This window comes from Octopus bimaculoides, chromosome 4, assembly GCF_046866305.1.
Source record: "Octopus bimaculoides isolate indiv1 chromosome 4, ASM4686630v1, whole genome shotgun sequence".
Lineage (NCBI taxonomy): Eukaryota > Metazoa > Mollusca > Cephalopoda > Octopoda > Octopodidae > Octopus > Octopus bimaculoides.
The window spans coordinates 80,729,709-80,754,708 of record NC_142931.1 but is presented as its reverse complement, the minus strand read 5'-3'; the positions used below and the strand labels follow the sequence as shown (position 1 = coordinate 80,754,708).

The window sequence follows — 25,000 nt, the reverse complement described above, 5'->3', positions numbered from 1 at the left end:
TACAATAACAAGGGTTCCAGTTTATCTGATCAGCAGAACAGCCTGCTTGTGAAACTAATGTGCAAGTGGTTGAGCATTCCACAGACACACATACACTTAACATAGTTCTCAGGGAGATTCAGTGTGACAAAGAATGTGACAAAGCCGGCCCTTTGAATTAAAGCTACAAATCATTTTTACTAGCTGAGTGGACTGGAGCAATCTGAAATATGATGTCTTGCTCAAGGACACAATGCATCGCCAGGAATTGAACTCATAACCTTTCAATTGTGAGCTGATTACCTGAACCACTAAGCCATACCAAGTATCAAAACAATTTCATGTCAGACTGCAGGCTCTATGTGCAAGAAACCTCTGTTGGCATTGGATGACATCTTGATGAATAAACAAAAATCCAATGCAATTTAGCTACCATACAATAAACCATAGGAATTGAACATTAATTTGTCAAGTTCATGTATAAGTGTCAAACTGAGGAATGACTTTGACTAAGTAAAATGTTTCATGGAATTCAAAATGTCACTCAGGTGCAGTCTGTTGTAACAAACAGAAGACCAAATGATACAATATTCATCACAATAGTTTTTTATTTTGTCTAGAATTCAGTACCAATTTGCTAATAAAACTTTTTATTTTCTGTTGTTGGTCAGATAATAATTTGCCTAAAAAATGTGATAGACGTTATATAAAATACACAGGTAGGCACAGGCATGGCTGTGTGGTAAGAAGCTTGCTTCCCAACCACATGGTTCTGGGTTAAGTCTCACTGCATGGCACCCTAGGCAAGTATCTTCAACTAGAGCCACAGGCCAACCAAAGCCTTGTGAGTGGATTTAGTAGATGGAAACTGAAAGAAGCTTGTTGTGTATATATGTGTGTGTGTGTGTCTTTGTGTTTGTCCCCCCATCACAATAACTTAGCAGTTCAGTAAAAGAGACTGATAGAATAAGTACAAGTATTTAAAAAAATAAGACCTGGGGTCAATTTGTTTGACTAAAATCCTTTAAGGCCGTGTTCTAGCATGGCCGTAGTCAAATGACTGAAACAAGTAAAAGAATAAAAGAATTATACACACTACTTTAGTTTCACACAATAGAGGTAGCACTTACATATAAATGTATGTATCATCATCATTTCAACATACACTTTTCCATGCTTGCATGGGTCAGTTGTAGAAGCAGATTTTCTACAACTGGATTGGATGCTCTTCCTGTTGTCAACCCCACCTATTTTCAAACCAGGTAATATTTTCCCATGACCAGACATGTTTTCATAGAAGACTGGAAACAAGAAACACCATTGGTATGATCTGATGCTTGATTACAACTATTATACCATGTTGAGACACAGAAACACAAATACACTGACAAACACCTAAAACACACACACACACACACACACACACCCACACACAGAGTCTTATATGCACTATGGACGTCTTTTAGTTTCCATCTACCAAATTCATTCGCAAGGTTTTGTTTGGTCCGAAACTATAGCAGAAGACATTCACTTCAAGCACCATGTAGTGAGAATGAACCCATAACTACATGGTTAAGATATTGACTTCTTAACCACACAATCACGCCAGTGTCTATCTATATGCTCATACACACACACACACACACACATTAGAACATTATCCACAACGACATGCACACTTTGCCTTCATCTATCTCTAAAATCTCAAACCACAATTAGCAAGTAACAAATCTGCCACTTACTAAAGGTACAAAAAAAAAAACAAAAACAAAAACACCCCAAAACAATGTATCTTGAGTTATTTCTCAATGTTTCAGTCTCAATTACTGGTTCTTAACCATACACATACCTTACACAGTTTTCTAAATCTTGCATTTGTAGTTACAACTTAAAAAATGCCTTGGGCTGTGTACTACCCCAACTAACTGTGACTAAATGTACAAACAAAACATGAAACTCACTATTGATCTTACAAGCATTGTCTAGTTGCTATATATTTACTATTGATGTATGAATATTGTCTAGTTGATATATTTCATGTTTCTATATTTCAGCATATAATGACCAGTTAAGTAGTGCTTTGTTCGCTGAATATTACCTAAATACATCAAAGCATATTGCAGCAAGTTCTGTGTTGGAAACAGATTTCTGCGGGTGCAATTTCAATATAGTCATTCTATAGTCCATGAAGAGATTCATGTTGTTGTTATTAGTGTCATTATGGTTTCTATGGTGAGAAGAAAATTAGATTGACAATCAAATAAATAAATAAAAATTTATTGATATGTAAAATAACAAAAAAACAAAAAAAAAAAATTGCAATCCCCCTTCTCTTACCCATCATATTCTGCAACACTTCAATAAAAATAGCAATAAAAGACCAAAAAAAAAAAAGAAGGAAAAGTTTCCTGTTTCACAGAGTACAAAAGAAAAAAGACGATTTATTGATATTTTTAGTTCACGTTTCTTCACAACCTCATGGACATAATACATACATACATACATATATATGCATATACATATATGCATATAGAAAGTATACCAATGTACATCTAGATATATATATATACACACACGCACATATATATATATATATATATATATATATATATATATATATATATATATATATATATATATATATATATATATATATATATATATATATATATATATATACATATATGTATGTGTGTGTATCTATTTGTAGTGTAATATATGTAGATTCATAGAATCATGTGGTTATCACAGAAAGCTCTTCCAATGGTCTCAGCTAACAGATCACATAGCAATCCAATACAAAAGTGTATAATGCAGAGTGTCCATGAAGCTGATCCAGTCAGGAGATCCAGTTGATGAAATTGTTTCATGAGGATTATATAAACCAGTGCTCCAAGACTTTTTTTCACTTGCAATATACTTATATTCTTTTCAAAATTTGGTAGCATATCTATAACTAAAAGTATAGGGAAAAAAATTATTTTCAGGTTACACTGTGGCACACCTAGCATCATCTCATGGCAAACCAGTGTATCACAGCATACCAGTTGCAGAGCACTGATATAAACCATATGAAATCAGGTGGTATGACAAGTGATTATATATATTTTACCACTTGTCATCCTCAAGATTACAGCCATTTCACTGCTCTTCATGTAATAATAATTTCAGTGTATAAAAAATTATGTTTACATGTCTGTGCTAACATGCATGCTCTACATTATACAATACAAGCACACAGGTCGAAATGCTTAGCGATATTTCACCTGTTGCTCTGTTCTGAGTTCAAATTCCGCCACGGTTAACTTTGCTTTCCATCCATTTGGGGTCGATAAATTAAGTACCAGTGAAACATTGGGTCGATGTAATCGACTAGTCCCCTCTCACAAAATTTCAAGGCCTTGTGCCTTCAGTAGAAAGAATTATACAATACAAGAGTATATTCACAAATCAGTGCAGGTAAAGAAAGCTAGCTCATCAGAACACCAGAACATCATGACCCATCAAGCTGAGTAAAATTGCAGTCGTAACAGATACTGGTGTAATGCAAATGGCACCCATGCCAGTGGCATGTAAAAACACCCATTACACTCTTGGAGTGGTTGGAGTTAGGAAGGGCATCCAACCGTAGTAAACCATGTTATATAAGACTGGAGTCTGGTGCAGCCTTCCAGCTTACCAGTCCTGGTTAAACTGTCCAGCCCATACCAACATGGACAATGGACACATACATAATTATGAACTAATAAAATAACTTAGGAAGGAAACATACACACACACACACACATGATAACACATAAACAAAGACGTCCATACTTGTTTAATATGTATATATACATATACACATATGCACACACATATGCACACTTGAACATAAATTTATTTCACTTTTATTCAATTTGTTTTATTTATTTTATTTTATTATTTATTTAAAATTTTTATTTTTATTTTTCATTTTTTATTTTTACTCCTATATTCTTTAATTTATATATGCTAATAAGTAACATAGGAAGGAAACATATATGCACACACACACATATTTGTGCATAAACAATTGACATCCATACTTGTTGCGCATATATATATACATATACACATACGCACACATGTATATAAAAATATGAGCATAAATTTTATTTCACTCTTATTTTATTCCATTCATTATGTATTTTTACTCTTATATAATGTAACTCACTATTCATGATTATTATTATTATTATTATTATTATTATTATTATTATTATTATTATTATTATTAAATTAAAAATGATAATCTTAATGCATGCATGCACACACATATACACACATAATAAACACACTTATGCATTCTTAGTCTATTGGAGTTTTTCAACCAATCAAAATGTAATCTCTGTATTGTCCTTTTTCATGCCCTGAAGATTTTTTCCCCCCCAAGGTATTTTGAAATGCAAACATATATTTATATATGTTCTGTAATTTAAATTGGGTGTAAAATGAAACAATTGTAAGCAATGATGATAATTAATTAATAAATTAGTTCATATCCATTAAATCTCTCCATTTTCAAACTTAATAATAATATTTGATATTTTATATACAGGTTGGCCCAAAAGTAGGTTTACAGTTATTCAACTGTCTCTTTCGCATTCATATATTAACAGTTTAGATCTTAATTATAAAAAAAAATATGAAACCGTTATTCTATACTAATTTAGTTAATTTAAGATAGAAATTTAAATGTAATAAAATGTTTTAAAAGAAATTCAAAGTGGCTATGTGATAACTGTAAACCTACTTTTGGGCCACCCTGCATATATAAGGGTGCAAGCATGGCTGTGTGGTTGGGAAGTTTGCTTTACAACCACATGGTTTCAGATTCAAACCCACAGCAACTTTGACAAGTAGACATATATGTGTATTTTACTTATGCATTGTGAGACTAATAACCAGATGTAGAACTCAATACATATATGCTTCAGAATGAAGCATTAGTTGAGTAAAGAGTGGTAATAAGAAAATGAGATGACAAAGGAATAAACAATTATCTTATGAACTTCATAAACTTACAAATGTTTCTGCTATAAGAGGCAGTGGACTCATAGTTGAGTGCCTGAGTAACACCTTATAGCTTCATCAAAGCCTGGAATATGATGCGCCCCTATGTGTGTGTGTGTTTATTTGTTGGAGGCACAAGGTAAAAAGGTAAAGTTACCTTCTCGAGTCATATAGACTCATAAGGGCCAGTTTCCTGGTTTCATGGCATATAAATTCCCCACCTGGACAGGACACTGGTCCATCTTAGGATTACTCATTTTTGTCAGCTGAGTGGACTGGAGTTTCATGAAATTAAGTGTTTTGCTCAAGAACACAACACATTGCCCAGTCCAGGAATCAAAACCACAATCTTACGATCATTAGTCCAACACCCTAACCACTAAACCACATGCTTCCACTGGAGGCACAAGGCTCGTTATAAAAACCTGCCTAACCATATGTCTTAATGGCAAGAAACCATTAGTGGCTCTTATTTTAATACAGTGTAACATTAAATGATATCTATCTCTCACTGGATGAAGTACTTCTTTTTGTTGATCTTACCTTAATAGAACAGTAAACTATATATATATATATATATATATATATATATATATGTATAAGTATGGCTGAATGGTTGAGTAGTGGTTTCAGGTCAGTTCCACCGTATATCACCTTGGGTAAGTGCATTCAACTATAACCCAAGCCTTGGGACTTGGTCATAGGTTGTTGGAGCAGAGTTGATCTGAGATGGCTAAACAACAACAACAACAACAGCAGAAACAGGAGTAGCAGTAGTAGTAGCAACAACAAGAGCAACAACAATAGCATCTTCATTCAATTATCTTTCTTAGTTTAGAAGGGTTAGGAAAGATTATGTCAGTGGTTCCTCTTATTTAGATTAATAAATAAAATGAAAATTGTACTAATACTAAATCTAGAATGTCTATAGTAAGACATGTTGTAGTTTGATCCAAGATCAAACTAGATCAAGCAAACTTATGGTCAAAAGCATTATGGCCAGGGCATCCTCTCTTTTTAGCAATGATATCTAAATATGCATTATCTGATGTATGCTACCCTTTTTGCAAGGCAGTAGTATGTGGTTTGGAGGGGATTTAGTTGTTATTTCTAGCAGATTAAGCAGCCGTGTAAAGATTCTCTCAACAGCTCAATTATTTCTAATTTAGACATGCAGTCAATAATTTTGAGGGGACGGGGTTAAATGATACCATCGGCTTCTGCTACTTGAGCAGTTCTTAATTTTATTGAGCTAGAAAATAATGGAAAGCAAAAGTGACCTCAACAGGATTTGAACTCAGAACATAAAGAGCTGAGAGAAATTCTGCTTGGTATTTTGTCTGCTGCTTCAACATCTCTGACAATGCACAAAGTTTTAATTAAGGTTATTTATATACATAAGATGAGTGTTATTAGCATTCACCAATAGGAAATGCATCAAGCCATAGAGCAAGCAACCGAAGTCTTATGCAACGTAGTGTAGTTGGAAACACAGGCAGATGCATCAGCAGAGCCATCATAGTATGTGTGGATATGTTTGTGTGTGTGTGCATGCACATGTGTGCTGGTGCAGTGTGTTTGCACATGTGTGTTGGTGCAGTGTGTTTCCACGTGTGTGCTGGTGCAGTGTGCATTATGGGTTTAAACTTGTGAAAGGCTGGTTTATAGCAGACTCAGATAAATCATGTCAACATGGATGTAAGCAGATGTGAAAAGGATGATGTTAATCATTTACATGCTGTCATTTAAGTTTTCTAATGTTTGACTCATATTTGCATACTTCGAGCATCACATAGGGCTCTCTGACAGTTCAATTGATAATTGTCTCCAAGAAGCAGAGAAGATGCATTTCAATTATGTTATTGACTTCATGTTACAATAATTACAAATGCAATTTCCTCCTTGCTGTTGAATTCCAATAACAATGAATGACCGCAAGGTCAGAATAGATACCTTCTTAGGTCTTTCTCGGTCACATCAGACAATGAACTGTGCAGATTTACAAACTATTATGACCATAAATTTCAAACTTTTTATCACCCATTCATTAAATGAGAGACAGCTCTAAGTTACTTATATTGAAATGTTCATGTTTAATTAAGACATAAAACATCCCATCAAAATGTTGGAAATCTATAAATGTGTCAGAATATACAGATTGTAGTCTTGGCATCGAATTTAATGACTTAATCTCTTCTCACTGACAGTTTAGCACGCTGATAGTTATCTTATTAGTTTAAAGCAGTAAAATGCAGTGAATAAGAATCAATATATCAAGAAAATATAAAAAAAAGAAGAAAAAGGAGAAAAAGAAAAAGGGAAAGGAAACTCTTAATTTTTGTATCAAATTATTTTCAAGCTTTGTTAAGCTCAAATAGCCATGTTTCTTCACACATGATACATAAGTAAAATTCAATTAAGTGTTAAAGGAACATGAGTCAGTAAAGCAATTTATCATCAACTAGTTTGGGAAGAGTTTTTGTAATTTTCTTTTTTGTTTTCTTTGAGGAGATAAATATTTCTTAATTATACACTGAAAGGGATTTACGAGTTTAACCAGAACCTTGCAATAGAGTATTCATTGAATGTTACTGTGAATAGCTATGGCATTCTCATTCCTTCAACAAAGTACTTGAAAAGATTTGTGCATCAAAGCAGATCATGGAACAAGGAAAGTCACAATTTATGCAATTCATTGAACATATCATCAAGCCATAAATTTGAAAACTTTACTCACAGATTTTCCAAGTGAATGAATGAGACAGTAACATTTTAGCAGCTACATGATGGCTGTCAGTCTCCAAATTTCAATTTTATACAGGGGCACTGGCAAGGTTGTGTGGTAATGAAGTTTTCTTCACAACCACATGGTTCCAGGATCAATCCCACTGCATAGCACCCTGAGAAAATGTCGAAAATGTCTCAGGTTGACCAGCACCTTGCCAGTGGAAAGTTTTAAAGAAATTTTATGGAATTATATGCGTGTTCTGAGTGTGCATAGTGAATGCTTCACACCTACAGCTCAATCCTACAGACCAGTCAAGTACTGGGGTTGATCTGTATTTCTGAAATGCATCCTAGAAGTAAATGAAATTATTGTTAAAAGAAGCTGTTACTGCAAACCTAACTTGAAACACTCAGCAGAAAGATAGAGAGACCACTCCTAAACATTGAATCAGAGGCATTAGTCTGTTTGAGCGAAACTGGCTACAGCTTCCCAGGTTACTTTCAAGACAAAATCTACCAACGTTGAGTCTTGGCTCACTTGGTTTGATATCAGTATCTGATAGCATCAAATATTTTGCTGACCATGACTAAAATATGTCGACATCTAATTAGAAGCAGCCATTTCATTCACATTACTCAGCATGTCTTCAAAGTCACTCACCAATCAACTCGACCTCAAATTACATCATAATATCTTAAAAAGGGAATGATTGGTTGGATAAGCTAGTCCTGTATTCTTTTGGGATGGTCCAATCTGAAATACCTTTGGTCATAAGTCTACTTGATCAGTGCCAACCTGGTCAAAACAACAATTACTTACAGTGGTTTTAACTCTATTGATATCACCCTACCCGAGACTGCTCTTCTTGGTTTAAAGTGACCTAAAATAAAATCTCTCAAAATTCCAAACACCAGTTTAATAATAACAAAATTATTTTACTCACATTTTCCTTGTTTTAAAAATTAATTGAAACAAAAAATTAATTGTAACTGAAACAATAACGAAGATGTTAAAGTGTCATATACCCAATTCTCTACATGAGGCCATGCAATTTTTAATTAGAGCAAATTGTCAAAGAAAATACAAATAAATTGGAAAGAATTTAATTAAGAGTTTAAAAGATGATATAATTGGTCCATTATAGCATGAAAGACATTTCAGAAATGGATAAAAATAAAGTTGAACACTTTTGGAACTTGAGAAGAATTGCAAATTCATTCTGCATGAACCCAGAAGACATAGTGCCATATGTCAGTTTTAAGTACTGAGAACTAATTGATTGATATCCAAATCACTGACATTTATTCAGTTGTAGTAAATATTTCCACCAAATGAAAGGTCAATCAGTTATGTCTTATAGAAACAAACTTCAAAGAACAGCAACAGAATTATCAACAACACCAATAGATTCATTATTATTCTAAGTGCAGTTTAAGCTAACAATATTCTTATGCACATGCAATTTGCATCTGGCATTAAAATGTTTCCCACCATTGCCCTATGTGGTTGTTTGATTGGCTAGATTTAGCAGCCAACTCTCCTCAAATTATTCACCACCATCTTTAAAAAAAAAAAAATAGTAAAACATTATATAGGCGCAAGAGTGGCCGTGTGGTAAGTAGCTTGCTTACCAACCACATGGTTCTGGGTTCAGTCCCACTGCATGGCACCTTGGGCAAGTGTCTTCTACTATAGCCTCGGGTTGACCAAAGCCTTGTGAGTGGATTTGGTAGACAGAAACTGAAAGAAGCCCGTCGTGGGTGACACGTAAAAGCACCCACTACACTCCCTGAGTGGTTGGCGTTAGGAAGGGCATCCAGCTGTAGAAACTCTGCCAAATTAGATTGGAGCCTGGTGTTGCCATCCGGTTTCACCAGTCCTCAGTCAAATCGTCCAACCTCAAATCGTCCAACCTCAAATCGTCCTAGCATGGAAAGTGGACGTTAAACGATGATGATGATGATGATGATGATATGTGTGTGTAAGTGTGTTTGTCCCCCCACCATCGCTTGACAACCGATGATGGTGTGTTTACATCCCTGTAACTTAGCGGTTCGGCAAAAAGAGACCGATAGAATAAGTACTAGGCTTACAAAGAATAAGTCTTGGGGTCGATTTTCTTGACTAAAGGCAGTGCTCCAGCATGGCCACAGTCAAATGACTGAAACAAGTAAAAGAGTAGTACATCTTCAGGAAGAAATTGAATTTTCAGAGCTGGAATACCTTTGATCAAAGGTTTACTAATTTGGGACTGACCTGGAGATAAACAACAATAGCAATAAAAGAAGCTTAGCTGCTCTTGACTAGAATGCTAAATACTGCAATTTACATTTGACTGACTTAATGTCTATGTATCCAATATGCTGGGCCAACAGGTTGCTCTAAAGCACATATTTCAAATCACTGTAGTGCAGCACACTTGAGTACCAGAAGTTTCCATCTACCATATTCACCCACAAGGCATTCATTGGTCTGGAGGTATAGAAGAAGAAACTTGTCCAAGATTATGCCCAGTGGGATTGAACCCAAAACTACATGTTTGCAAACTTATCTTCTTAACCACTCATCCAAAATGTTTAAAACTTTTCAAAAATTGATGATATGTCATTATTTGATCCACAGCACCCTATTCAGTGTGCTGTGGATCTTTAATGGTTGAAAGTGACTGGTTCATAATGTACAAGGAGCTACTCCCCACCAAACAATTTTTAAATCACTCTTTATCACTCTGTGGACATTACTGTGCCAAGTCCTAGAACTGATTGCTGGTTGCCTGGATTTTGTGGCATAAAAGTGATTGGAATCCCAACATATCCACTGGACAAGACACCAGTCTATTGCAAGGTCATTCATTTACAGTTGAGTGGACTGGAGCAGTGTGAAATGCAGCGTTTTATTCAAGAACACAAAACACGGTGGATTCGAGAATTGAAACCATGATCTTCTGATTGTGAGTGCGATACCACTAACTGTTAGGCCACATGCCTACACAATTTCTATAGCAACAATAGCATTCACCATGCCGCACTGATACAAATATTGAATTGTAACATTGAAATAAGGTCATGTATTTACTGTAGTGGATGTACAATGAAACAGTCAATCCTAAAATATGTATATGGTGGCCATTTAATCCATGTAGAACTTGACCTCTTCTTGTACATATACATAAACACACAAACACAAACACACATACACACACACACACACACATATTATTAACTATATAGACGGGCAGGCAAAGATGACCCAGCAGAAATCAAAATGATTGCCAAAAGACCTTTGTCCTGGCATTTTGTCATTTTTTTCCATCTATGTTTATAATGATTTCCAGCATTTGTTCAAATTTACACCATTTAATGGAAGATTAAAGTCAATTAAATCAACACTTGTACTGATATGCTAATATAGTTTTTTAATCCTGGGAAGATGAAAAATGCTATGCTGACCACATTAGATCTCAGGAATCCACATTAATATTGCTTTCGAATTTTGGTTCAAAGCCAGCAAGTTTAGAAGCAAGTAAATCAATTGCATTGATCCCAGTGCATAACTGGTACTTATTTTATTGACCCCCAAAAGGATGAAAGGCAATGTCAACTCTGGTGGCTTTTGTGAAATTTATATTGATATTAACAACAAAACTGCCATAACAACAGTAATAACAAAATTAATTTGAGTAATATGTGGCTGTTTGACACACTAGAAATAACAGCCAAATTTCCCTCAAATCGGATAAAAGCATTCCATTTGAAGATGAGCATATTCAATAATGTTTGACCTACATAGTCCAAAAAATAATGACAGGTTCATCATGGCTGGAATATCTCTGATCACAAAACAATTTGTTCAAGACTGACCTAGGGCTAAACAACAGCAAATAGAAAATTAAGATCAGCCAATAAGAGATGCAAACCAAAGAGGAAATTAGAAACAGCATTCAAATCAATTTCAAATCACATGCAACTAATAATAGTAAAGGAAGGCCACAATGTCCTAAATAACAATATCTTATGTTTGAATAAATAAAAGGATTGTCATATCTAAACTGGAGTGTTTTTGATCATAAGTCTGCTCAATCAAGATTGACCTAGTGCTAGGTCAATTTTGTGCAAGATTGACCTAGTGCTAAATCGCAAGATTAATATTGGCTTCAAATTTTGGCTCAAGGCTAGCAATTTCAGGGAAGGGGCCTAGTCAACTACACTGACCCCAGCGTTCACTTGGTAGTTATTTCACTGACCTCTGAAAGAATGAAAAGCAAAGTCAACCTCTGCAGAATTTGAACTCAGAATGTGACAACAGACAAAATTCTGGTAAGCATTTTGCCTGGCATTCTAACAATTCTGCCAGCTTGCTGGTTTAATAACAAGATTAATATTAACTACCAACACTACACACACACATGCACATGCACATTATGATTTTTTGCATTCCACCCTAAACAGCAACAACAGATGTAACAATAAATGAAACTACAAACACAGCAACAATGACAGAAAACTGAAACAAGCAAGAAAATATAAAAGAGTCACAGAAAAAAGTCACAAGTCATAGGGAAAATATCACAAGAAAAATATCAGAGGAATGAAAGTCACAGAAGAATAAATCATAGGAAATAAATAACAGGGAAAATATCACAGAGAAAAAGTTAGGAAAAAATGCCATAGGTAAAAAAAATCACACAAATAAAGTCATTGAAAAAAAAGTCACAGAAAAGAAAATTTCATGGAAAAATGAAGGAACAGAAATGACAGGGAAAAAGTAACAGGGGAGAACTCACAGGAAGAAATTGCCACAGAAAAGAAAAGGCTGTGTGACTAAGTTATAGGAAAGGAACCCCACGAAAATGTCAGGAAAGATAGGCATGTGTAAAAAGGCACAGGAAAAACAGAGGAAAAAAAGCCAGCCATAGATAGTCACAGGGGAAAAATGTCATGGAAAAAAGTCACGAGGTAGGTTGGAGAAATATAACAAGAAGAATGGTACAGGAAGGAAGTTACAGACAAAAGTCACAGAAAAATCCCAGGAGAGACACAGGTAAAAAGGCACAGGAAAAAAGTGGAAAAACAAACAAAAATTCACAGGAGAAAACAGAAAGCAATCATAGCAAAAAATAAAAAAAATTATGATTATAAATAGCAGCCAAAATCCACCTCAAATCACTCAGCAGTCTATGTGGCTACAGTTTATCACTACAGAGTAAAAGAAAATTATGGTCACAACTGGAATGTTTTTGATTACAGGTTTTCTCAGTTAAGGGGTTTTAAATTTTTCTGTGACTTGCTTTCCTGTAATGTTTTTTTATGATTTTCAACAACAACAACCACCAACAACAACCTCACAGAGGCGTTTGAAGGGTGCCTTTTACATGCCACCAGCATGGGTGTCAGTTATGTGACACTGGCACCAGTCATGACTATAATTTCACTTGGCTTCACGGGTCTTCTCAAGCACAGCATTTCAATCTGTCTATCTATCTATTTAACTATCTATTTATCTAACTATATATATCTATAACTATATATATATATATATATATATATATATATATATATATATATATATATATATATATATATATATATATATATATATATCACCATGCTTGACTGCTAAATCAACAAGTTTTTATTATTCTCTCTCTATTTATTTTCTCTTATTCCTTTCTGTTGGAGAGCGTAGGCTCAAAACGTAGCAGACATTTTCACTTTGCTGAAGGTCAAACTAATACACCTCCTTGTTGTTCATACACCTGTCTTTATCTTTTGGTTTTCTATAAATTTCAACTATATATATATATATATACACACACACACATAAAAGACAAGGTATAAATAATGGTCATTACATATTCTTTTATTGTAGTAAATTCGACTTACAGGTGTTTCTGATAGCTATAGGTTCTTTCATTAATCAGTCTACTCATTCGGTCTATTGACTGGTTGAGAAAAAGTCAATGACCTTAAAGAACTAATGCTATCTTTATCAGAATCATAATATCTTGGTGTGTGTGTATATGTATGTATGTGTGTGTGTGTGTATATATATATATATATATATATATATATACACACACACACACACACACACACACATACATACATATATATATATATATATATATATATATATATATATATATATATTTATATATTGTTGTATTTCAGGATGGTCATTTTCTTTATTCTTTTTTGGGCCAAATAAATGTATGTATTATATATTTGTTCTTCACTCGTCTATTACTGTTCTTATTCTGACTCATGCCCATTGTCCGTAAATCTTTCGTCACACATCTCTGACCTCATCAGTGACACTTTTCATTTTCATATGCGTTCTTGCTCCACTTACTCCTTCTAAGGTTCTAGAAGAACAGAATGGAATAAGCAGAACAAGAGCTGTCACAAAGACCTAAAGTCCATCCTGAAATATAACAATATCTGTATCAACACACGTCTTCACATCAAGAATCCTGCAACACAAATTCATGAAGATAGATACATATCAGTATGGAAAACAGATGTTAAATGATAAATATAATGATGATGATCCTTGTGTTTGGTATATGGTAAACAGCTACCAGTGTTCTCATAATAGCCCCTATGTTACTTGTTGCTAGTTTTTGTATATTATTCCCAACCTACCAAGTTAAATGTATGGGATTGTGATGCATGTGGTACTCCGTGTAGTGCAGGAGAAATATATTAATCTCCATCTGTGAAATATTTCTCATTATTAGCATGTGTGTGTGTGTGCATGTATATACAGGTTGGCCAAACAACAACAATACAGTATGAGCTAACAAAAAATCTTTGTATTATAACTTGCCCTGCTAGAAAAAGCAATTAAATTTTCCTTTGACTATACTCTTCAACTCTTCAGAAAATATAAAAGTAAGAAGGATGTTGGATAAAGAAGTCTGGAATATATAACAGAAACTCGCCACAAGGCGAGAAGGTGAGTTTCTGTTATATCCGACAAGTGTTTTGGTCCTTATACCTGACACTGTATGGGAGCTAGGCCCACCCAGGTCATGACTCCAAAGTGTCTTCCTGCTACTTTTCAAAATCCAGTTTCCAACAGTATTTGAACCTGGTTTGTTCTTTTGTTCCCCACTCTGACTGATGAAGGAACCATTATATTATGACTAAACAAAAACACAAGTCGTTGCTTGTTGGAAGGGCTTTAAGCATAGGTGTCTTTGATCAGGGATGACAAAGACTACACAACAACAACAACAAAAAAAACAACAATGATGACAGCAATAGCAACAATAACAACAACAAAAGTATCATATCTTCAGCAATAATTCAGACAAAGCAGAAAAGAATATGACAGAGAGAAAAAAAATAATTTCAAAATCTTTAATATGAAACATTAAATCCCCATCACTATCTGTATCTGCTTCAATGGCAATGATAAAATTCATTTTCTAACAGTTGGTTTGTCTTGTGTCCGTTGGTACTTTGACATTTCAGGAACTTGTGTAAACATTCTCTTTTCTCCAATCCCAGCTTTATCAACCAATATCTTCAATAAAATGGCATGGGTCAAAAAGCTTATAGCTATATATCCAATCTGCCATCACCAATCGAACTTTGTCTGTAGGTCTGTTTAAAGGTTGAGATGTTATTTAAGGATCAAGCTATAAACTAAAAGAAAACAAAAAAAAAAACAACTCGTCTTCTGACCTAAATATCTGTATGTATATATGCACATGCACCTGTATGTCTCCATAGGTGTCTGTGCACGAGTGTTTGCATGTGTGAGAGTGTCTATTGTGCATGAGCTGTTAAGACTGGTAAGAAGAACAAGCAGAGCAATTGAATAATAGATTTAGTATGTTTCAGAATCAGTAAAGGAAACAGATCGAATATGGTAATTAAAACGCTATTGTGAGAAATCAGTTAGTTTACAGAGACATTTTTCTTAAGAGAGAGAGAGAGTGTGTGTGTGTGTGTGTGTATGTGTGTGCGCATGCACATGTTTGTATGTGTAGGTTGAAGTATTTGTATGTTGTCAGCCTATGAGCAATTGGAATTTGCTTTGATTTTATGTCACATCACTGGTTGCAGATTTACAACAGACTTATCACGTTTTTTGCTGAATTAACAATGGGTGGAACAAATATCACAGAGGATTTTTCTTCAAAAGTGCCAAATTAGCAATTTTCTTGCCAATGCTTATGTGTCTTGTTACAAGTTGCACACACATGTGCATACACACTGTGGCTATAAGGGCAGGCATGACTGTGTGGAATAATGCTTGCTTCTCAACCGCATGGTTCAGGGTTCAGTCTCACAGTGTGGCATCTTGGGCAAGTGTCTTCTACCATAGCCTTGGGCTAACCAAAGCCTTGTGAGTGGATTTTGGTAGATGGAAACTGAAACAAGCCCATTGTAGACGTGTGTGTGTGTGTGTGTGTAATTTAGAGAAAAACCTCTATTAAACAATTCAATAATAAAAAACGTAATTCAGACCATCCAGAAAATCAATAGAGTACATAAACAATAAATAATATTAAATAGACTACGCACGTTTCATAGCTATATTTTCAAATAGATAACAATAATAAAAGCAATCCAATTCAAATTCAAATCGATCTGAAATTAATTCTAAGGAGATATTATTAACTAATAATAAAAAATTAATTAATTTCCTAGATGAACGAAAATTAAAATGCAAACATAAGTTAAATTACTTATATAATAAGTTTAGCTAATTTGTGTGTGTGTGTACACACACACACACACATACACACACACACACACACACACACACATATATATATATATATATATATATATATATATATATATATATAAAAGATAATAAGAGTGAAAAAACTACAGAAGGCTTGTGTTACATGGTTAAAGTATATATTTAAATTATGTCAGAAAAATGTTATAAAATCTTTTTGGTATATAAACATTGTATTTTGAGAAATAACCGGTTTTCCAACCACGTGCTTTCACATACCAACTTTCTCACCTATATATATATATATATATATACATATATATATAAACCCTATTTTATATTACTAATTGTTGTAGTTATAATTTGTAGTAGCAAGATGTGTATAAATTAACATGAGATTATATAGGATATATTACATATTTAGAATAAGAATAAACTAAGATGTTTATAAAATAAATAAATTAATTAATGAAAATAGATTATATTATAGAAATTTAGCTTAATTTATGTATATTATATATGTTAGTTTTAAATTATTTAGACTTTAAAATTTTCCAGTAAATGGTATACTACAGTTAGTTTTTTCTTATTCTCACAGCTAAAATACATTTTGTCATTTTAACAGCTTAAATACATATTTCTATCTATTTCTTCTATAATTTTTATTTACACCATATTTTCACGGGATATATTTCTTATAAACGCTAAGTTCTACGTATTACGTTTAAAATTTTAGTTTGATAAGATAAGTTATGGTTTTATTTTAAGTAATGAGTGGCTGTGTGGTAAGTAGCTTGCTTACCAACCACATGGTTCCAGGTTCAGTCCAACTGCTTGGCACCTTGGGCAGGTGTCTTCTACTATAGCCTCGGGCCGACCAAAGCCTTGTGAGTGGATTTGGTAGACGGAAACTGAAAGAAGCCCGTCGTATATATGTATATATATATATATATATATATATATATATATATATATATATATGTATATGTGTGTGTGTTCGTGTGTCTGTGTTTGTCCCCCTAGCATTGCTGGACAACCGATGCTGGTGTGTTTATGCCCCCGTCACTTAGCAGTTCGGCAAAAGAGACTGATAGAATAAGTACTAGGCTTACAAAGAATAAGTCCTGGGGTCGATTTGCTCGACTAAAATGCGGTGCTCCAACATGGCCGCAGTCAAATGACTGAAACAACTAAAAGAGTAAAAAAGAGTAAAAGAGTATATGGTTTTCGCTTATTTATTGTTAAAGCACATATTTTTCTATATTTATTTGATAATTATTAGAAGATATTTACATTGGTTTTATTATTGCTATTTTTATTATTATTATTATTATTATTATTATTATTATTATTATTATTATTATTATTATTATTATTATTATTTTAGATCTGAAGAGTGACTATATTTTTAAATAGAATTAATTTTAGATCGATCTGATCTTCAATTGGTTTGATTTTATTATTGTCATCTATTTGAAAATATAGCCACGAAACATGCGTAGTCTATTTAATAATATTTATTGTTTGTGTACCGTATCGATTTTTAGAATAAGGTCTTTATAGTATGTTTATTTTTCTGGATGATATGAATTACGTTTTTCATTATTGGATTGTTTAATAGGTTTTTCTCTAAATTATATACATATATTATATATTGTGAAATTGAATTTTTCCCTGCAAGTTTTGGATTTATATTCCCTATTATTATTATTATCATTATTATTATTATTATTATTATTATTATTATTATTATTATTATTATTATTATTATTATTATTATATACATACATATATATATATATATATATATATATATATATATATGTATAGAGAGGGGAAAAATCATCCAGCTTATTCAAAAATGTTGTATACAAACTGAATATTCAGTAAAAGTAATGTATTCCTGGTATAGTAGGCCTTATTCTCAAGAATATAAACAAAGCAATACAACATTTCTCATTGATGGTAATAACAAAAGGCATAAAAATTGCAATAATATTAATCACGGGTTAAAAATGTGCCAAGCTCTCACTTAGGTTGTTAAAAAATTATAGGGAAAAATAATAGGGAAATAACCACAGCAAAAGATATCTCATGTTAATAATGAATATAGTCTCAATTGTTCACAGACTTCCCTCAAAAACCTTAATTCAAACCTTGCAAACTTGGAAAACATAACTCTATTTATTAAAGGTGGTAAGACCAAATATAATTATGCCAAACATTATAATGATAATAATCACTACACCTTCTAAGACAGTAAAACACAACAGTAATAGGAAGAAAATAGATTATGTAAGCAACATATTCCATAGTTTAACCCCTCCTTGTTTCTTTTGGACTACAAGTAGCCTCTGATGGTTCTGGAATTTTCTTCCCAGTGTTGAAGAGGGACTTTCAAGTAAGCATAACAAAATATTTAATAGGCATACTGTGAAAAAGCATAATCCACCATATTTAATCTAACTGAGAATATAGCTACTATCAGCTGTAGCAAATCAATTAGTATTAACAATAGCATACATGATTCTAATTATCTGAGAGGTAGATGTAATTATAGTGCCTTTATTAATAATATGCCTCTATTCAATATGGAAAGAATTAATACTGCCACAATTAATAATGTTTTATCAGTTAATAAATATGATTCATGTAACAGTAAGGATCAATATAAGTGATCTTTATCTCCAAACAAATTTAGTATATAAAAGTTCTGTTCAAAAACCTGAGTACAATGTTATATAGGTACTACAGAATCTGAATTATAATGGAATAATCACAAATATTATTTTAAAAATAAAATTACTCAACTCTTCATTAGCTAAATTTATTTGGAATCTCAAGGAAGGGAGTATTAATTAGTCTCTTTTGATCAATTATATCTCCTAAATTTCCATATAAAGGAGGCATGAGTAGTTGTAACTAGTGTTTTATGGAGGTATTAGAAATCTCAAAGTGAACATTTTTTAACCATTTAACCATATTACCATAACTGATAAATTCATTCAAGTTCTCTCTCTCTCCCACTCTCTCTTTCTTTCTCTCTCACTTTCTTTCTAACTTCCTCTTCTTTAATGGCAGCTTTTAGGCCAAAGTCAATCTCGATCATGTACATTTCTCATCACAGACATTTTAGGGTTATCTAAGACTACATTATCTAATGTGCACTTCCATTTTTTAAGATGGTGTTGTGTGAATCAGATGATATGGTTGCTATCTCTAGTAGATTGAACAATCACATATAAGTTCTCTTTGGAGACCAAGCATCAGGTATGAAGTTACTATATGTGATAATGATATAGCAACATCAGCAATCAGGTATTACAAATACCATCATCGTTTAACATCCGCTTTCCATGCTGGCATGTGTTGGACAGTTTGACATGGAGCTGGTTAGCAGGGAGCTGTCCAGATGCCATTTGTCTGTTGAGGCATGGTTCCTATAGCTGGATGCTCTTCCAAATGCCAACTATATAACAGAGTATGCTTGGTGCCTTTCATGTGCCATTGGCATAGGTGCATTAATGCAAAACCGGCATGGGTGCTTTTTAAGTGGCGCAATTACCTGAAAGAACAAGCCTGTATGTGTGGAAGGCAGCGATTTTACTTAGCTTGACACATCTTATCAAGTACAGATACTCACCAGGTATTACAGATTAAGTATTATATAGATAGATATGGGAATTGTAACTGTAAAATAGAAGTTGGTAGAAATGGAAGGAGGGGACATGGAATATACAGCTTGACATGAGGGGAATTTGGTATCAGCCAAATATACTGAAGAAAGCAGATTTTTTTACTGCATACATGCATATATATATGCATGTATATATATGTATATATATATATATATATATATATATATATATATATATATATGTATGTATGTGTGTTGATATATATATATGTATATGTATGTATGTATGTATATATATATCTATATATATATATATATGTATGTGTGTTTTTATATATATATATATATATATATATATATATAAAAAAAAGGCAAAAAGCATATCAAAGTAGAAACACAAAAATGATTTTTAAAAAGTCTTCTTACCTGTAAGCCATGTCATCATCTTCTGCTCCCCAGCCCCAGTACAAATTTGAATATCCATTCACTATTTGAAAATGTTCGACTTTGAAATTCAGAACACCACCAACTAATATTGAGTATGCTAGCCTGGAAATAGAAAAAACAAAATCAAGTATATTACTAAATAGAGCAAGATTGATGTTAAAATCTGGAATTTTATTTTAATAGAGAAACATAGAATTACAGGTTTTGTTAGATATTCTACTTGGGGACATGTATAAACTAATAGCAATAGACATACAAAATATTTCTACATCTGTATATCAGAGTTTACTTATGATGATTATAGGATGCATGGATGTATATCTATTAACTTCAGCAAAAGTGGGTTTCTTTTTAATTGTGTGCTAAATTTCAATAAGGCGTGGCGATATGGTTAAGAATCTTACTTTACAACCATGTGATTTGGGGTTCAATTTCGCTGTGCAAAACACCTTGGACAAAGTGTTTTCTATTACAATGTGTAAAACGATTTTTGTCCTTGGGTAGCAACTGTTATTTTCTGTATGCTTACTCCTTGAAAGCATGAAAAAAATGGCTTATATTTCCTTTCGTTGCACTAATTCAAACCCCAGAGAATTCCTCCCAACACATGACTATGATGCTCCCCCACTACTGATCATAATTACAGATGCACAAATTCTATGCCACTGAGGGACATACTCAAGTGGTTAAGGACAAGCAACTGACAAACAAATCTGTGATATGAGCAGAATATTTGCTATATTGATATTTCTGTTTCAACAACTCAATATTGAATCTGTCTGAAATAGAATGGAAAATAGATCAGTTTCAAAACATTGATGTCTAGACCACAAAAACAAAGTTTGAAGGGAATAGTAGCCATTTCCTTTGATTTCTAGATAGAAGCAAATAGGAAATAACATTTACTAACCAAAGACAAAGACAAAAAAAAAAATTGTTACACAATGTTTATAGCTCTAGGCCAAAATAAGCCTTGGGCTTAAATTCTGTAGATGGGTGGTTTTATTTGTTCCCACACACTCGAAAACTGGTGTCGATTTCTTTACAACCATGTAACTTAGCAGTTTGTCAAAAGAGTCCAATGGAGCCAAACTGGCTCCTGTGCGGGTGGCACGTAAAATACACCATTTTAAACGTGGCCGTTGCTAGTACCGCCTGACTGACCTTCGTGCTGGTGGCACGTAAAAGCACCCACTACACACTCGGAGTAGTTGGCATTAGGAAGGGCAGCTGTAGAAACTCTGCCAAATCAGATTGGAGCCTGGTATAGCCATCTGGTTTCACCAGTCCTCAGTCAAATCGTCCAACCCATGCTAGCATGGAAAGCGGACATTAAACGACGATGATGATGATGATGAATAAGTACTGGGGTTGACTTATTCAAGTAAAACCCTTCAAGGCAGTGCTCCAGCATGGCTGCAATCTAACGAGTGGAACAAATAAAACATAAAAGACAAAATGTGATAAATTCCAATGTTTTATCCTATTTTTATACATATGCTGTGAAGGTGCATGACTTAGTGGTTAAGCTATTCGGCTCACAATCGTGTGCAGTAAAATCCATGATGGTAGATTCCAAGAAGTATAAAGTTCCAGTGGTGGTAAAATTGTTCAGTTCAAGAAATATACAGGAAGGAAATACACATCAATATATATTTTACATATGTATACACACAAGTAGGCACTTAAGTGCAAACAATGTGGAAAAAATAGTACTCAAATACCAAGGGTAGAGTAATATGCTTTATTGTAAAAGTTGTAAAATATTCATAGAACTATTACTCAGAGTTTCCCATTCTGGTTCGTCAGACAGTTTTAATGAATAATATAGTATACATACATATGTACATATACATATGTATACATTCATATACAAGTGTATACACACACAAGAATTATAGGTGCAGTTGTGGCTTTATGGTTAAGAAGTTTTCTTCCCATGCATATGATTTTGGGTTCAATCCCACTATGTGACACAGTGAACATACGTTTTTACATCCTTGTAACTTAGCAGTTTGACAAAAGGGATGATTGAGTAAGCTCTTTAAAAGTAGTAAGTCCTGGGGTGATTTGTTTGGTTAAAGTCTTCAAGGTACTGCTTGAGCATAGCTGCGCTCCAATGAATGACAGAAATAAAAGAAAAGAAAAAGGTATGTGTGCATACACATATAAGGTAGAGAATTGGATTCAGAGAATCAAGTAGGTCTCACAATAAACACTTCTGCTAGGAATCAGCTATCAGTTCACAGAGTAATTAAATTACAATGTAAGATAACATGTCGATGCAGCTGAAAATCCAGGATATTCAAGCAGTAAATATTTTCATGAGGATTAAAGAACAATCATATAATTGAGGAGGTATTATTTTCATATGATTACAGTTGTTTCATAATCTTTTTGATGCAATATTATTCGTTTTAACATTCCACATTGATTGATATGTACATGGAGGGGGTAGGGATGCTACACAACAACAACAACAACAACAACAACAGCATCAGAATAGCTCAAAGCATTTTCCTAAAATCTTAGAGCATGGTATGTTTATTTGCCTAATTATCGTATTTTCTAGCAAGCTAGTCACAAAAAATGCTATAGTGTCAGTTATAAATTCCTGCTATGTTTTGAGAGCTAAATGAAGAGATTAATAATGCTTATGGGAATAAAAATATACCATAGCAAGATTTGATCTCACAACATATGGATAATGAATCACATTAACTATTTAGAATATATGGAAAAAGAATGCATTGGTGCATATGTGTGTGTGTTTGTGCGCGTCTGTGTGTGTGCATGTGTGTGTATGTATGTGTGTGTGTGTCTGTGTTTCAGTGTGTATGTGTATGTGTGTGTGTTATCACTTTTCCTTTCTTTACTGTTTAACATCTCATTTTTCTTAGCTAGCAAATATAATTTTCACACAAATGTGTTGCATTATAATACTCGTGTATGTTATGATATGTGTATATGGTAATACACATATACATATTATAACATACTGATGTGTTAATACACATGCATGTGTTGTGATATCACACATATATGCACACAGGTACAGCGCATATATAAAAATAAGAAAAATATTTGAAAGTTTGCTTGTGATTAATCAGTTTATAAAGAGAGAGAAAGACAGAAAGGAAAAAGAATGAAAATAACATGAGAAAAACAGGCAGAAATATCTTCCTAAAACATTTGTCAGTATACGAGAAGAACAACAATATTGAATTTGATATTTTTATTTGGAAAATATGAAATAAAATTTATCTCGATATCATGCAGATGTCTTTTAGCTTTTAGTTGTGTTTATATACTTTTACTTCAAGAAATTCTGAAATCAAATTAAAGATATGGTAGTATGAAATCTGAAAGAATAATATGACAGGTCTATGTAAAAATGTCAATGTTAAGGACCAGATTTATGACAGGAAAATCCTGAAATTAACATCAAATTTGGAGTATTCAATTGATAACTGTATTTAAGTTAAGGATATTGCTTAGAGTACAGATAGAATTCTGAGAATAGAGCCTTATTTACGTAGAAGTTATTGATTGTAAAAGAAAATGGTAATATAAGATTTAACACTGTAAAATGGCAATCACACACATGCACTTAGATGGGTGGTTGATGAGCATCTATACACTCATGCACACCAACGTATGCAGCAAGAGGCTTCCTTCAGATTGGGAAGTAAATATTCGCATGTGAATTTTGTAATAATTTTAATTTAAATGACACAAAAATAAATATTGCTTCCTGTGGAGGAAAAAATATTTTCCTTCATCCTTGAAGGCAGGTTCTCAGTATGGAACCAATAAAAGACTAAAATGGCTTTCTAAATTTATGAATTATTGTCACTAAATATTTTCAACAAGGAAACCAAATTAAATGTTCCTAGTAACCCCCATCAGAACCTCTTATGCTGCTATTTACCTACTGTTTTCATCATATTCAAGCAGAAAGAAAACTTTTCCCTTCCATTTTCTAGATGGAATGATAATTTATCACCATTTTCTTTCCAGTTGTATTACTGACGTTAAAGTCAACGAAAAGCAAGAAACTAAAAGTAAAGAAGAGTTAAAGATATTAAAATTGCTATGAGGAATCAAAATCTACATGTTGAGGTGGAGCAAAAGATTTACAGTCACTGAAAAGCACATTCAACTCTTTCCTCAGACAGTGGATTTTAGCAAAAAATAAATAAATAAAATTTTAAAAAAACGATTTTCCAAGAGAAATGAAAAAAATGCTTAATTCACATAGAAACTTAAGGAAGTGGTGTATGAACTTGGTATAACAGTTTATCCATAACATCAGAGAAAAAATTATCATACGTATGCACTTGTATGAGTGCATAAGTGTATATATGTAAATATATATATATATATATATATATATACATATATACACACACACACACACACACACAATTATATGTGTGTGTGTGTGTGTGTGTGAGTGTATGTATATATATATA

General features: G+C 33.1%; 1 protein-coding gene across 2 annotated transcripts in view; it reads right to left on the bottom strand.

Moving 5' to 3' along the window:
• LOC106883964 (beta-1,4-N-acetylgalactosaminyltransferase bre-4) overlaps nucleotides 1–25,000 on the bottom strand; it is a 1,203,892-nt gene that overhangs the window by 177,277 nt on the left and 1,001,615 nt on the right. For both annotated transcript variants that reach the window (XM_052967161.2, XM_089350856.1), the window contains exon 4: nucleotides 20,505–20,627. In XM_052967161.2, coding sequence (XP_052823121.1) covers nucleotides 20,505–20,627 — 123 coding nt within the window. The remainder of the gene's footprint in view (nucleotides 1–20,504; nucleotides 20,628–25,000) is intronic.